Source organism: Falco cherrug, chromosome 9, assembly GCF_023634085.1.
Source record: "Falco cherrug isolate bFalChe1 chromosome 9, bFalChe1.pri, whole genome shotgun sequence".
In the NCBI taxonomy this organism is placed as follows: Eukaryota; Metazoa; Chordata; class Aves; order Falconiformes; family Falconidae; genus Falco; species Falco cherrug.
The window spans coordinates 35,821,754-35,836,841 of NC_073705.1; the positions used below are offsets into that span (position 1 = coordinate 35,821,754).

At 39.6% G+C, this 15,088-nt stretch overlaps 1 protein-coding gene across 8 annotated transcripts in view; it reads right to left on the bottom strand.

Annotated features, from left to right (window-relative positions):
• Positions 1-15,088, bottom strand: part of PCDH15 (protocadherin related 15) — a 443,471-nt gene that overhangs the window by 253,872 nt on the left and 174,511 nt on the right. For all 8 annotated transcript variants that reach the window (XM_055720578.1, XM_055720583.1, XM_055720580.1 and 5 more), the window contains 2 exons: positions 10,496-10,615; positions 3,138-3,248 (listed from right to left, as the gene is read on the bottom strand). In XM_055720578.1, coding sequence (XP_055576553.1) covers positions 3,138-3,248; positions 10,496-10,615 — 231 coding nt within the window. The remainder of the gene's footprint in view (positions 1-3,137; positions 3,249-10,495; positions 10,616-15,088) is intronic.

A 15,088-nucleotide genomic window follows, 5' to 3' on the forward strand; every position in this document is an offset into this window, starting at 1 on the left:
CAGGGCAGGTGATTACAGGTGTGCTGGATACCTCTCCAAGTGAAAGAAAATGTGGCCTACCCTCTACTGCCAAAGTGATTGAGAAAAATGCAACAGTGATATCAGCTGCGGCATACCACTTCGCTGCCTTTGTCTCCAGCTTGTATTGAAGTTCTAGCATGTCCAGTACAGCTGTGCTCAGTGGCAGCATGACTTCAGTCAGACCTTGAGAGTCCACTGTTAGTCTCCACTCTCCATCTTGATAGTCCACTGTTAATCTCCACTCTCCATTACACTTTCCCACTGGCCATATGCGACTATTAAAGGGTGAGTGGGTCCTGCTGATCACTCCTTGGTTCTCCAATTGACAAATCAGCCAAAACCAGGACAGAAATACATCTTAAGCTGCCTTCTGTAGCTCTACCAAATCCTATCTAAAAGTCAAAGGACTTCCACTTACAGAAATGGAAAGCATAAGCAGTAACTACTTATCTTTTAATTTGCAGTGGAGAGGCCCTGGGCTGTAATGCTCAACCCACCTCGGCACACCGCAATGTAAGAAATATTTACCACCCCCACGCACCCCACCCTCCAAAAAAAACAGCTAGAGGACAGTAATGAGACTGACCCAAGATCTCCAAACTACATTCCATGTGGAAATCTGATTCATCTAGAGAATAAGTTATACTGCTCTAGTTTTTAAAAGTTGAAGAACGCTTCTGTCCACAATAAAGTATCTACAATGCTGCACCCCAAAAAAAGGCTCCATGGTACATGGCAGTTTCTTTTCAACATATCATAGTTTGGCTTTTTTATTTATTTATTTAAATGTTTGGATACATAAGACACCATTGGGTATTGCAACTTCTTTATTGTCTCCTTTTTTTTACTTTCCAGATGGAACAAAATAAAGCTATACCTTCCTAAATTGTGAGAACCACCTAGATTATTTTTATACCCCAAACAATGTACACACTAGCAACAGTTCACCTTTTCTTTCTTCTTTTGTTATCATAGTGGAGAAACAGCGTGACTATCCCATTATTTAGGTTTTTTTAAAGCAGTCAAAATTTTTTCCATTTTCACAGAGGAACTGTTGTGATAGCTTTTCTTTACAAAAATAAAATCTTTCAGAGGGAGTATGGGCAATTAGATAAGTCTTGCCCTCCTATCCTAGGATAACATGGCTATAAAAAAGAAAAGCATATTTTTTTAAAGTATTTACGCTGTTAGTATCATCATCTGTGTAAGAGGAATAGATCATTGCTCTAAATCAGACTGAATACACATTTTTTTCCTATTTGGCAGCCCACTCAGTTTTTGAAACTGTTTCACATTTATAGTTACTAAATATGGGAATTTCTGAATTCAGCTTTCTTCATGGTCAATAAGGAAAAACAATAGCAGCTACAAGCAGCAGCATTCATAATTAGCTAAACTTTTTTATGTTCCCCCAATATGTGCCTTTGAGTAATACTGGAACAGAGCAGATACAGAGAAATTAATTTCATGTAGTATCTTCAGTATGCAAGAACAATAAAACATCATTGATAATGTAATCAGTGGAATAGAAGTATGATTGAATAGCACATTCAATACAGAAAATTAAATGCAGCCTGCAGTATTTTGTAAAGTGGGGGAAAAAAAGAAAGGATGCATAAGGCAAACTCCTAAAAAAGCTGAAATAAGCTGGGCTGTAGAACATAAGAGTCTTCGCTTGAAATATAATTTCTCATCTGTGAGAACTCAAAATTGTAGTAAGCTCAATTCCCATTTGAGTATGTTTGAGAACACACATGGCCTTGCAAGACATATCAATCACACAAGCTCCCCCATTATATATAAACATAATACAGAAGCTGTCAGCACAGCTCTAGTCCCAAACCCAATACCACAAAGGTGACAATTTACTGTGTAAGGACCACATATTAAAAAAAAAAAAACCCAAATTAATATTGAAATTGTTTTGTAGTACTGCCACTGTGCATCCCACACTGTGCCTTCACCAGTTGCTCCTTCAGTGTGGTAGGCTCCTCACTTCACACAAGGTGTTTGCACCTGCTGCACACCATGCCTTTCTCTTGAAAAACACAACCTGCTCAACTACCCCAGTTACTTTTCTAGGAGCACAGTATCTCATGAAACTCACAGCTCTGACATCAAAGAGCTGTGAATATGCAGTGGTGATCTGCAGAATAAATTATTGATAGAAAAACAAGGCAAATCAGTTCTGAGCCTTCCCACATTCCTGTTCAAGAGATCAGTAAGTTATGTTGCCCAGGTGAAACCACTTGTTCTAACAGCCAGGAAGCACCCTGAGATATATCTAAGTGCAAAAACCACTGAGGCACTCCTGGAGCTTATCTTCTGTTGAGGGAATGCTGAACACGCCACAGAACATATAGGAAAGTGGGCTGTGAAATGTATCTACACTTCTGTATCAGAAAGATGACAGTAATATAAATGTGTGAATTCAGGACCAAGCTAAAGTTGTTTCAGAGCATTCTCATTTTCCCACAAATGAAGTAGTATCACAACAGAGGTAAACAATAGAGAAGTTTTTGTTTCAGCTATTATCAGAAGGACAAAAAAGGAAAAAGCTTTCACAGCCCTCAAGGGCACCAAAAAATTTCTCTGATGACAGATATATTAGATACAGTTTAAACATCACTTCTCAGTATGCATTATCCACTGCCAGGCACTCTGTAAAAACCTCCACATACACTTGCACAATATGACTTGAAAGAAGAATCACCTCTTTATAGAATAATGCATTTCAAACCTGAAGGATACAACTAAATTGTATCCATTAAAATCATTTGAGATCAAATTAGCATCACTAGATTTGTTAGAAAATGAACACTTAGTGACACTAGAATGTACTTTCCTGCATGGTCTGTACTTCAAATTTGCAACTTGTTCCTTGTGCAAAAAAAGGTTGTCTTGTTATACACACTGAGCAAGCCTTTTAAACAAATAATAATATATATAAGCTTGCAACAACCTAGATGAATGCTAAATAAGACCTTCAGGAGAAGAGTAATATTAAACCTGATATTTCAATGAGACTTTTCCTTGCCTTGGAAAAATCTAAATCTGCAAATTAAACCCCCACCTAAATCAGTAACATAAATGGCCATGAAGAGATCTATACTTACATTTGCTTGAACAATGACAAAATAGCGAGTCTTTTCTTCATAATTTAGTCTTTCCCGTAGAACTACTGCTCCAGACAAAGTGAGAGGAATATCAAAGGTTCTGTTGGAAGTCTGCAAAAGTTGAAACAATACAGTAACACTGAATGTGCTTCAAAGTTAAAACACGTTTCAGATCGTTTATAACAAGATGATCAATTGGAAGGCATACCAAAATTGCATATGCTTTCCAGATTAGAGATTTTAAAGTTTTCTATGTTTTCTCACCAGTTTACTCCATAAGAATACCACAATAAACAATCAGTATGTAACAGAAATCTGATTCTTTGCATATGCATTATTATTTCCAACCACAACTGAAATCTAGCTATCCTGCTTCTTGCAGATTTTCCAAGCTGAATTTGCAGTAGTATGTTCAGGAAACTTTTCCTGTTTGTCAGTTGAGAGTTCAGGTCTTCATTTTCTACAGATTGGGTTGTCTTCATCTATTTTATCACATTATTGCAGAAAGTATCAAGTACTAGAGATTTAGACTACATCATTGTACTTATCCTCTCTTTATCCTGGCTTTCGTTAAGGGCAATGAAGTAGTAAGCATGAGGAGAACATCAAGAACACACTTAGGTGCCAGTTCACAGTGCCAGTTATGCACATGTTCATACACTAGTAAATTCAGATTTGAGGGTAAATCAGGATGGGTAAATCGGCTGAAATTCACGTTGTCCTGCATATTTGCTAACACAGATTCAGATTACAAAGCTGTGGCACTGAACAGCAGGAGGGTACTGCTGGGGTGCACAGACCTTTGACTAATGACCCATTTGCAAGGACAAGTACAGGAACAGACACAGGTTTCTGAACATGAGATCCGGTTCCAGTTCTATTATCAAATTAATCACAATAAAAAACAAAAAAACCAAAACCACAAACTTCCCATGCATCAATATACCAATGCAGAGTATACTTTATGTGTAAGTATGTTGAATGGGTAGTAGCAGTACAAAATTCTAAAATCTCTCCTCTGAAAACACTGCAGAGGTACAGAGCACTGTTCTTTCCTTAGATAACATAACAAGGCCTTTTTCCTCTCAAAGTTGAAACATCTGCTAAATTTGCAGGGTTTTTTTCAGCAAATATAATTATTGTTTCATTCACCACATGGCAGGTATTTGTGGTGTGCAGGAAAAGAGGCCTGGAAAGTACTTCACAGACTCTGCTAAGTAACTGGAGACACTTATGTCTGAGTTTGGCACTCATCTTTTTGGGTAAAAAATACACAGTGGAAAAAAATATTGGTTACAATATCTATGCTGAGGCAAAACAGCAAAGTAGAACAGACTCTTAGTGCTGGAAGAAGAAAGAACAAAGCACGGTACACTACTTTTGCCACCCTCTCCCCATTTCTTTTAATGGCATTTGCACAAAGCAAGCAGGTTGTGAACTATGCAAGTAATGGGTAACATCTTTGCTGTACAAGAAGATGCCATGTGTGTGCACATGCACACACAAGCATACATATATGGGCCACTTCTAAATCACGAGGAAGATTCTCCTGACTGCTTTAGCCTACTTGTCTCTGGTTTATAAGGCCAGAACCAGCTGGAAAAGACTCTGCAGCTGAAGATCAACCAAGGCACTCTCAAAACAATTGCCTTTTCCTTCACAGATCTTGGCATGAGGATGAACTTAAGTGGAACTGTAAAATCTGAACTGTTAGGGAGGATCAGCAAAAAACTTTGACCTCTTCCCAAACTGCCTATACGTGGAGAACTTTCTTGCTCCAGCACAGCATAGAAACACAATTGTTCAGCAGTGGTTTAAAGCTTAAACTCCAGACTTAAGTTTGTGCCACAGCTCCTGAAGGTACCACATGATATCAACACTGTGATCCCTCTGTAAATCCATTTATTTCTGCTGCAACCCAAACTGTAACTAAGCTCCAAGGCAATTAAAAGATGCACACAACACCATCACATCTCAGTGGCATTTCCATACAATCTTGAAATAATCCAGCACATGCTGGAAGTCAGGAATATCAAGACCTTGCTCTGTCAATGGCTTACTCCAAGCGAACAATACTTGCTCTCCTCTCACTTCAAAATGGAGACAACAAAATGCTTTTTTACAGCAGTCTTAACTTAGAACATTTGTTGGTCCATGGTCTTGAATATGGGCCAGTAAATTTAAAATGGGGAAAGTCACCAGGATAACAATCCCACTTCCTCCCAAGAGAGCTGCTATGTGAAAAATCAGTACAGCAAAAACATTATGCATATTCCCTAACTCCAGATAAACTTAAATGTTTAAATCTTGAATCCTCACCAAACACAATACCATGAATCTCAGCAAAATTAGCTACTAAGGAGGGAGTTCAGAACTTCTTTTGAGGATGTATTTGTCTTAATAACCTTCAGGTATCAATAGAGCCCTCAGAGATCTAACAATCCACTTTGCATTAGGAGACAGAATATTTTTTGCAAGTTAATTGACTTAATCCTTAGCTTTTGGCTAAGAATAGTTTTATGGCATTCCTTTACATGATAGCTAGAGCCCAACGCCATGTCAAGGATTTTTACATTCGTTTTTCTACTCGGCATTTATACATCTCCCCAGTTAAACAACAAAATAATTAAGTTAAATTGAAATTCTAGAATAACGCCTGTTGTTTTTACAGGGCTTCTTTCAAATGTCTAAATTAGTCTCCAATGAAACTTATGAGAAGACTATGTCATTGGTGTCAAACAACACTGTAGGCACCTTCATTATACTATATAGGAGAATCTCAGAAGTAGAAGAGAGAATTTTCCACTAAGCTGTACACATCAGTTTTGAGCCTAGTATAATTGTTTCCCAGGTAAAGGAAAAAAAACTGACTTGTAGCAGATACTATGCAGTAACTTTCTGGTGAGTTGACAACTGAGATGAAGCAGCTTACAATAATGAGAAGTCATCTCTGTCAAGCACACTAATAGAATTCATCACAAGCTAAAGCAATGTTATGCACATAAAGACTATCTACAGATGAAAGAATCAGGTTTATTTAATCCAGAATACAAAAGTAGTAAGGCAAAGATGTAATAAATCAACTAACTACTCCAATGAATTTATTTCAGCCAGGGAAATCCATTGCTCTTCTTCACAGTCACTGGGAGAACAAGAACGAGTTTCATTGAGTACAAGAGGAAGGTTTTCAGAAATGTGTTTTACCTCTTCCTGTGACAAAACACCAGACTACTTCAGCATGTTATAGTTGCTTCCATTAGTAGTTAGATAAACCTCTCTGCTGCACTTGAATATAATGTGGTTGTGGGAGATGCTTTTAGAATGTTTTCCCAGGATGCCTCTGAGCAATATAATGCTATGACTTAATAGTAAATTAAATACAAATCTGCTCTTATATTTCATTGTGGCACAATAAATTTTAACACAAGTAATATTTTCAGGGGTTTGGGTTTTTTTTATTTCTTTTCAGTATACCAACATATTCAATGAGTGCTAAAGTGTTTAATTTCTTTAAAACACTTCCCATTTCCTAAAGTTATCTGGAAGAAATATTTTCTGGAAGAGGTATTTTCTCAGTGCCAACATCTTTCATAGCCTTTATTTTAAGAGAAGAAATTATTTGAGCAGTTTTTGTTAAGTACTGTAAGTTAAGGGTAAGAAAAAAAAAAAAAAGAGTAGTGAGAAAAATTCAGAGCCTGGGGGTTGGTTTTTTTTTTTTTTTTTGTGAATTAGAAACTGTTTGTCCATTCCTTTCACTCCTTCCTGCCTTGTTTACTCTTCAAATATTTGTGGCAGTGGAATAGTATTTATTTTTAACACTTCCGTCATGGAAACAGGTAAAAGATGATGTTAACATAACATTTTAGTACTCACTATTTCCATAGAAAACCCTTACCTCTATAAGTTTAGGAGATAAACTGTTCAGTCATACATATCACTAGTACAAAGAACAGCTGAGAATGTAACATGATGAACCCAGACATCATGAGCTAGTAATTTTACTCACTTAAATAGTCTCACTGAAGTGTCATAACTCAAGAGACTGTTCAAGTTTGCACAATCAATTAAATGACTGCAAACATTTAAAAAAATGAAATAATTCCAAATATACACAAGATAGAAAGTCAGAAAATTCCATTTCTCCCAAAAAACTAACATCATTCAGGTTTTATATTTTATTTAGGTTATAACATCATAACTTTTGTCAAAAAGATATTGCCTCTATGAAAAATAAATGCTCCCCAGAAAAGCCGCTGTGGCTTAAGGTGCTGCAAAGTTTTTCAAGAGACTCAAAATACGTAGATTTAGTAAGTAAATGTTATGCCTCAGCATACAGCTATGCAAAAATCAACAATTACCCCAGTGAAAAGTAAAATGTAGGGTCTTGTATCATTAGTTCACACTGAATTAATTATTCCTTGATACTGTCACTATTCTACAAAATTCTACCTCCTAAAAAGTATACACACTAAGTGTAATTCAGTAGATATTTAAACTTTTGTTGACTTTAATGGAAATAGGACTGAAGCTTTTATGTGATGTACAGCTTAAACGGTGCAAATTGAATTGGAGCTTATGTGCCTACACTTTTAATTAAACTTAAAATTAGATTGCCGTTTTCCCACAAAACCATTTCTGCCCAAATTCCCCTTAAGTGAAAGTTGGGTATTTCAATGCAAGGTTACTAAGTCTATATACTTCCCCCCGCTGCTCCCCCTTCACTTTAACATCTGTGTCATCTTTGGGGTGAATACAAAATCAGGCTAGTCTGCTTAACAGATTATCACACAGATGATCTGCAGTAACTGTGGTCTTAGCCCATGGCAAAACACAGCCTGGTTTGCATAAAAGGATTGCTCAAATTACTACAAATTTGCTAAGAATATGCATATGGACACTTCACAAAAATCACTCATGCAAAACCTTGTCATAATAGTGAAATTCACACATCTGACCCTAGAAAGAATTTGATTTAATGCTTTAAGCTTTTTGTCTCTAAAGGTATACGTTTGCAAAGGTAGGGATCACTAGTATTTTATTTTAATGCTATAAAACACACTTTTTAGAAAACATTGATCTTTAAACATAAATCACTCCATGAAAAAAGTCAGAATGTCTCTTTTCAGAGTAACTTAGGCCAAGCCTACGAATATTTCTTGGCTGTGAATCTATTAGGTATAACGCAAATACATCTACGTATCACAGACTGAAAAGGCATGCCCATACCAAGATGAAGTGTGTGAAAAACACAAGAAGACGGGATTATTAAGGATTGGTAGTGAAGCAATCCAGCTGCTAAACAGCATGTCAATGAAAGGTAATCATAGAATCATAGAACCATTCAGGTTGGAAATCACATTTGAGATCATCAAGTCCAACCGTTAACCCAGCACTACCAAGTCCATCACCAAACCACGTCCCTAAGCACCACACCTATGCATTTTTTTAATACCTCCAGGGGTGGTTCACCACCTCCCTGGGCAGCCTGGTCTAATGCTTCACCACCCTTTCAGTGAAGAAGTTTTTCCCAGTATCCAATCTAAACCTCCCTTGGCACAACTCAAGGCCATTAACTCTTGTCCTGTCCCTTATTATCTGGGAGGAGAAACCTACACCCACTTGCCTGCAGTCTCCTTTCAGGCAGCTGTAAAGAACAGTTAGGTCCCCTGAGTCTCCTCCTCATCCATGATGATCATCTCATCATCATGGGAACTGAGTCCCAGTTCCCTCAGCTCCTCCTCATCAGACTTGTGCTCCAGACCCTTCACCAGCTTCGTTGCCCTTCTCTGGACACGCTCCAGCACCCCCGTGTCCTTCCTGAAGTGAGGGGTCCAAAACAGACGGGTGGATGTAACTCCACTCTTTGGGCTCTGCTGTCCAGCCATCTTTTCACCCAGCGCAGAGCACACCTGTCCAAACCATGAGCAGCCAGTTTCTCTAGAGGAATGCTGTTCGAGATGGTATGAAAGGCTTTACTAAGGTCCAGGTAGGCAACATCCACAGCCTTTCTCTGTCCACTAGGCAGGTTGTCTTGTCATAGGAGATCAGGTTCATCAAGCAGGACCTGCCTTTCACAAACTCATGCTGGCTGAGCCTGATCCCCTGGTTGTCCTGCATGTGCCATGTGATTGTGCTCAGGATGTCCTGCTCCATAACCTTCCCTGGCACCGAGGTCAGGCTGAAAGGCCTGTAACTCCCTGGGATCCCCCTTCTTGTAGATGGGCATCACATTGGCTAATTTCCAGTCTTCTGGGACCTCCCCAGTTAACCAGAACTGTTGATACATGATGGACAGTGGCTTGGTGGGCTGCTTCATCAGCTCCATCAGTACCCTCAGGTGGATCCCATCCAGCCCCACAGACTTGTGCATGTCTAAGTGGAGCAGCAGGTCACTAACCCTTTCCTCCTGGACTGTGGGGACTCCATTCTGCTCTTCATTCCTGTCTTCCAGCTCAGGGGGCTGAGTACCCTGAGCGAAGCTGGTCTTACTATTAAAGACTGAGACAAAAAAAGCATGAGGCACCTCAGCCTTTTCCTTGTCCTTTGTGACAATGTTCTCCCCCACCATTCAATAAAGGATGCAGATTCTTCTTGGCCCTCCTTTTGTTTCTAATGCATTTGTAAAACCAATTTCTTTTATCTTTTACAGCAGTGGCCAGCTGGAGCTCTAGCTGGGCTTTCACCTCTCTAATCTTCACCCTGCATAACCTCACAACATCCTTATAGTCCTCCAGAGGTGCCTGCCCCTTCCTCCAAAGACAGTAAACTCTCTTTTTTTCCCCTGAGTTGCAGCGAAAGCGCTGTTCAGCCAGGCTGGTCTTCTCCCCTGCCAGCTCATCTTTTGGCACATGGGGATGGCCTGCTCCTGCATCTTTAATACTTCCTTCTTGAAGGATGTCCAGCCTGCCTGGACCCCTTGGCCCTTCAGAACTATCTCCCAAGGGACTCTGTCAACCAGGCTCTTAAACAGGCCAAAGTCAGCCCTCCAGGTGTCCAAGACAGTTGTTCTGCTGACCCTCTTCCTTACTTCTCAAAGAATTGAAAATTCCATCTCATAATCGTTACACTCAAGACATCCTCCATCTACCACATCACCCACCAGTCCTCCTCTGTTTGTGAACAGCGGGTCCAGTGAGGCATCTCCACCTTCCACGCACTCCAGGAATCTCTTAGACCTACCTTACTGGGTAGGTAAATTCAGCTTTGTTTACAGGGCGAGCAAAGCTTATAGACAGAGAGGACATTCTACATCATGAAGGAAAGCATTTCTTTTATGAAGTCCAACAGCAACCTCTTGTTCATTAATATATTTATATACACACACTTTAAAAAACAAAAAAAAAGCTAAATGCATTTACCTTGTCATGAGGATTATACTGGATGACATACTCTATCTGGCCATTTGGACCGTCATCAATGTCAACAGCACCGTTGTTTCCAGAAAATCCTGTAAAGATGGTTGTTCCAACTGGAGTTAACTGCAGGAACAGACACAGACAGGACAGATACCCATTAAAACCTTAAGGTATACAAGAAAAAGAAAGAAACAAAGAACTGTTTGCAAGATCGATTCCCCCCGCCCGCCCCCCCCCCCCCAGCCGTAGCTCTGGTCTACAATGCAAGGATGCATCCCCTTTGTTTGGCCTGGAACTTCATGCACTAGCAACTATCTCTTTCAGCTGCTGCCAAGTGCCACACAGAGTGAAGCCGATTCCCATTTTTATTCCACAGATTGTCTGCATCAGGGCAGAACCCCATTTGTTTTTAAAACGATGAAGATAAAAAAGAAGTCTTAAAACTAAAAGAATTCATGAAATAAATATAAATAGATTAAAAAAAAATAAAAGCTACTTTTTCAGACACAGGAAGAAAAATAAAGATGAGCTGCAAAAGTAAACAGAACTTATTTAACAGTGTCTTCATGATAATGTGAATAGTGCCAGATAAATATTATTACTGCAAACACAGACACTCAGAGAGCTTTATGGCTTAAAACAAACACAAGAGTGATACTGTTTCTCCAATATGTTGTTGGCAGCAATTGAATACCCATAAAATTATATTTTTGAAAATGAATCAATTTATAATTATCCTAGCGCAGATACACAGCATGAAATCAAGACCCATTGAGATCAAGGACAGAAGTCCAACTGACTTCTTGGGAGTCATCATTTCTGAATTTTAATATTTAGAAAACTTTGCGAGTAATCAGCCTAAAAGAGAGAGAAAAAAAATGAACAGTTCTGGATTCAACATAGACATTGCTCCTAGCCATGCTTCCTACTGCTGATGTCATCACATCCAAATTTTTGGTCCATGAATTTAGAGAGACCTACTGACCTCCTTTCTTTTCTCCAAATTTTACATTAATATGTTGCACATCTTTAAAACTTATAGGGTCTAAAAAGGCTTAAAATGCTGTGAGAAGGTGGCAAAGGACAAAGAGTCATTCAAACATTTGTTGCAGATGAGGATGCTATTTCACTTTCATATTTTTTAGTTACCATGATAAAGCAAATAACTGCCTTTTTCCTTCTATAGTCATAGTTCCTGGTCTCGTTTCATTTATAAAGCTGCTAATTAAGAGTTTAATGGCTGACAGTTCTCTGAGAAATATTTTCAGGGCTGAGAATACTGCATCTTTGAAATAAAAAATACCAATTCAAAGCCTTTTTTATGATAAAACACTATACTTATTCACATTATCTACACTTACGCCACAACAACTGTGTATATTAATGTTTTGCTATAAACTTGACTTGCTTACTGTTGGTATAGATAGAAGTGTCACATGTGGGTGTAGGAAGTTGACTGTTCCCTCATCCTCACTAATTGTGAGATAATTATCTCACAGGAGACTCTCTGCCTTGTACCTCTGGTACAGTAGCAGCCTTTCAAGAACTGATGACAGCAATCATCTCAGAAACATGAGCCTTGCCTGTCAGTATAAAATCAGTCAACTGTCATAAAGCAGTTGTGACAGTTAATACTTGTTAATACAAAGCATAGTGGAGAAGGGGATTTCTCATGTTTTTGTAAGGGGATAGAAGACCAAAGCAACCTGAAAACCATTTGGAAAATTTACAGGAGGGCTTGTATTTCATCCCCCTGACCTAAGTAATGGTGAACTCCCCTTGGCCAGCTGACAGACACCCACCCAGGTGCCCTCTCACCCCCCTCCTCAACAGCACAGGGGAGAAAGTCAAATAAACATGCTCAAGGGTCAAGACAGGGAGATCACTTACCCACACAGAAAGAAAAGGCTTAACTTGGGGAAAATTAATTTAACTTACTGCCAATTAAAAAATACATTTGGATGATGACAAAGACAAAACAGCACCTTCCCCTACCCCACCCCTTTTCCCAAAGCTCAGCTTCACTCCTTTATCCCGTACTCCCCTCCTCCTCACAATTTTTTTCTCACTCCTTGCTGCCACATAATTTTTCCCTTTCTTAATTGAAATCTGCTTCCCTGAGGCACCAACAGCTTGGCTGAAGGGCTTGGCTGTGCCCTGTGCTGGAGCCTTTGGAACTGGCTGGAATTGACTGTGACCAGCCCAGGGCAGCCCCAGCATCTCCTCACAGAGACCCTTCAGCCACCACCTAAGCACAGACACCCAGTATAACACTAAATAAAATAGTTTAACCAATTAATCAGTGGTTAAATCATACAGTCTCATTAGTGGAAAGAGCCATGCTGGCTTGTCAGGGGTTGGCATTTGATAGAAATCTCCCATGCTTCTGCTATCAAAACAGAAAAAAAGCCTTAGTGCTCTGAGACGAAAGAGTAAGGAGCAGCTTTGAAGACATCACAAGTGTAGCAGGCTGGAAAGCGGGGCAGGGAACACGCTGTCAACCACCACGCTCGTTAACTACACCGCTCTGTTAGGCTGCCTACACATCTCTCAGGACTCACTGCAAAGCACTGCTCCCTGCTCAACACCTGCAGGCAGCTGTAACACCAGCATGCTCTCAGGAGAGGAAGAAGTTACTGCTGGAAATCAAATGACAAATCTCTATTAAAAAAAATCCTGTCACATCAGAACAGGCCAAGAGCTGACAGACACACAAGGAGGTATTTGCCCTGCTCCTGCTAGCCAGATGCTGTGATGCCATGTCCTGCAAAGGGAGAGAGCAGAGCTCCAGACGTCCCAGATAACGAAAGACTCCCCTAACCGGGTACCTCCACAGCTGCCAGGAGGCTGAAGAAGAGCTGGACCTACACAGGCACTCACAGCTAAAGGAAGCAAAGAGCTCAGTTGCTTTTCAGAAGCATGTAAATGCTTGGTTTCCATTGAATTCAGCCAGCAGCTCTGCTCAGAAATAGTTATTTGCTCTGCTTCATCAAAAGCAGCTGTATCAGGGTCCTGACAAGGTGCAGATAAATGACGACTAACATAAAAAGGCTCCAGCACTGTAAAGCACGTCATTAAGTGATAACAAAGTAGACAGCTGTAAAAATGGAATAGCAGTAAACACCAGAATTACAATTGCATGCTCTTACAGTAAAAATCAAGAGCTAAAGTCTTGGATTCAGTGTATTACATCCAAAATAACTGACTGCAGATATGCAGACCTTCATGAACCCAATATACAGGTTTCTATTTTACTTACATCATCTTTTATGCAATACAAATGATAATAGAAAGGACACTGGAAAAAAAGCCCCTAGCACTCCCTCTTCTCACTCAACTTTCCAGCCTGCCCAAGGTCTCACATTAGAGATTACAGCAGCCTTTGGAAAAATTTAGATGAGTTCTTAACTAAATGTCTCAAACTCAACTTCTAATCATGTGAGAGAGGCATTCAAAGGTACATAATCTTTTTACACTGAGATCTCAACATTGTGATGATTTACCATTAGCCAGCAATATTACTTTTACCAACAGTTTGTGAGGGTTGACTGTTCTCAACCCTCTAAATTCTTTATCATAGTAGTGGCCATATGGCAGTGATCAAGAATTACCAGTGGCAAAAAGAGGAGGGAATTACTATCAGACATCAGAGCAACAGTGTTCACTATAGTCTTAGGCCATAGGTGTTGCATACATTAGTTATAGTTAGCATGATAGATCCAAGATATTTTGGAATCAAACTTGAATGTCTGATGCTTTCATCAGGAGATGGAGAAGGTCTTTCCCACACCATTCTCCAAAACATAGGTATCCTAAGTAAGTATGAGAGTGTTGTCTCCATGGCTGTGGCCTATGCTCCATCCCGCTGAGACAGGCAGCCCCCACCTGACACCTACAGCAGCCCCTCAGAGGACTTTAACTAAGCCTCCATCTCCTTTGGCACCAATGGAGAGTGTGCCTTTGGTGACCAGCTCCACACTGGAGGGCCTTGATGGACAAGTCCAAGCCAACATCCACTCACTTTATTGCTGGAACAATAAGGAAGAATTCAGTTCATCTTACAAAATGTGACTCTATATATAGTGTGTATATTTATATATATACACACACTGTTCTTTATCAACATGCATAACCCCACTATTCTTGTTTAAATAAGGACCCCTTATTATGCAAACAGCCTGTCAGGAACCGAATCCCTAGGAAAAGAAGACAGGTAACACAGGTGTGAAGGGTGTATTTTCCTAGTGATTATTATAGAAGCATCTAAAACATGTATACAAAGGCTAAAAGAGCCGTGTGAAAGACTGGGTTTGATCTCACGCAGACATAAATTGGGCATGCCATCTGAATACATGCATGTGCAAGCAGAACAAACTGGCTAATCAGATTTTTGGCACTGGCAAAAAGCAGAACATCAAGATGGTTTTGTATTATATACTATATAAGATATAATTTCTCAAATCAGTGTTCATATTCATTCTTTAGTAGATGCACACACTCTCTAGACATTAAAGACTTAGAGCTCAAACCACTTCACACCATTGCTATGTCAACCTGTAGTGCTGAGATTCTGCACAGCACCCACTTCCCACAGTT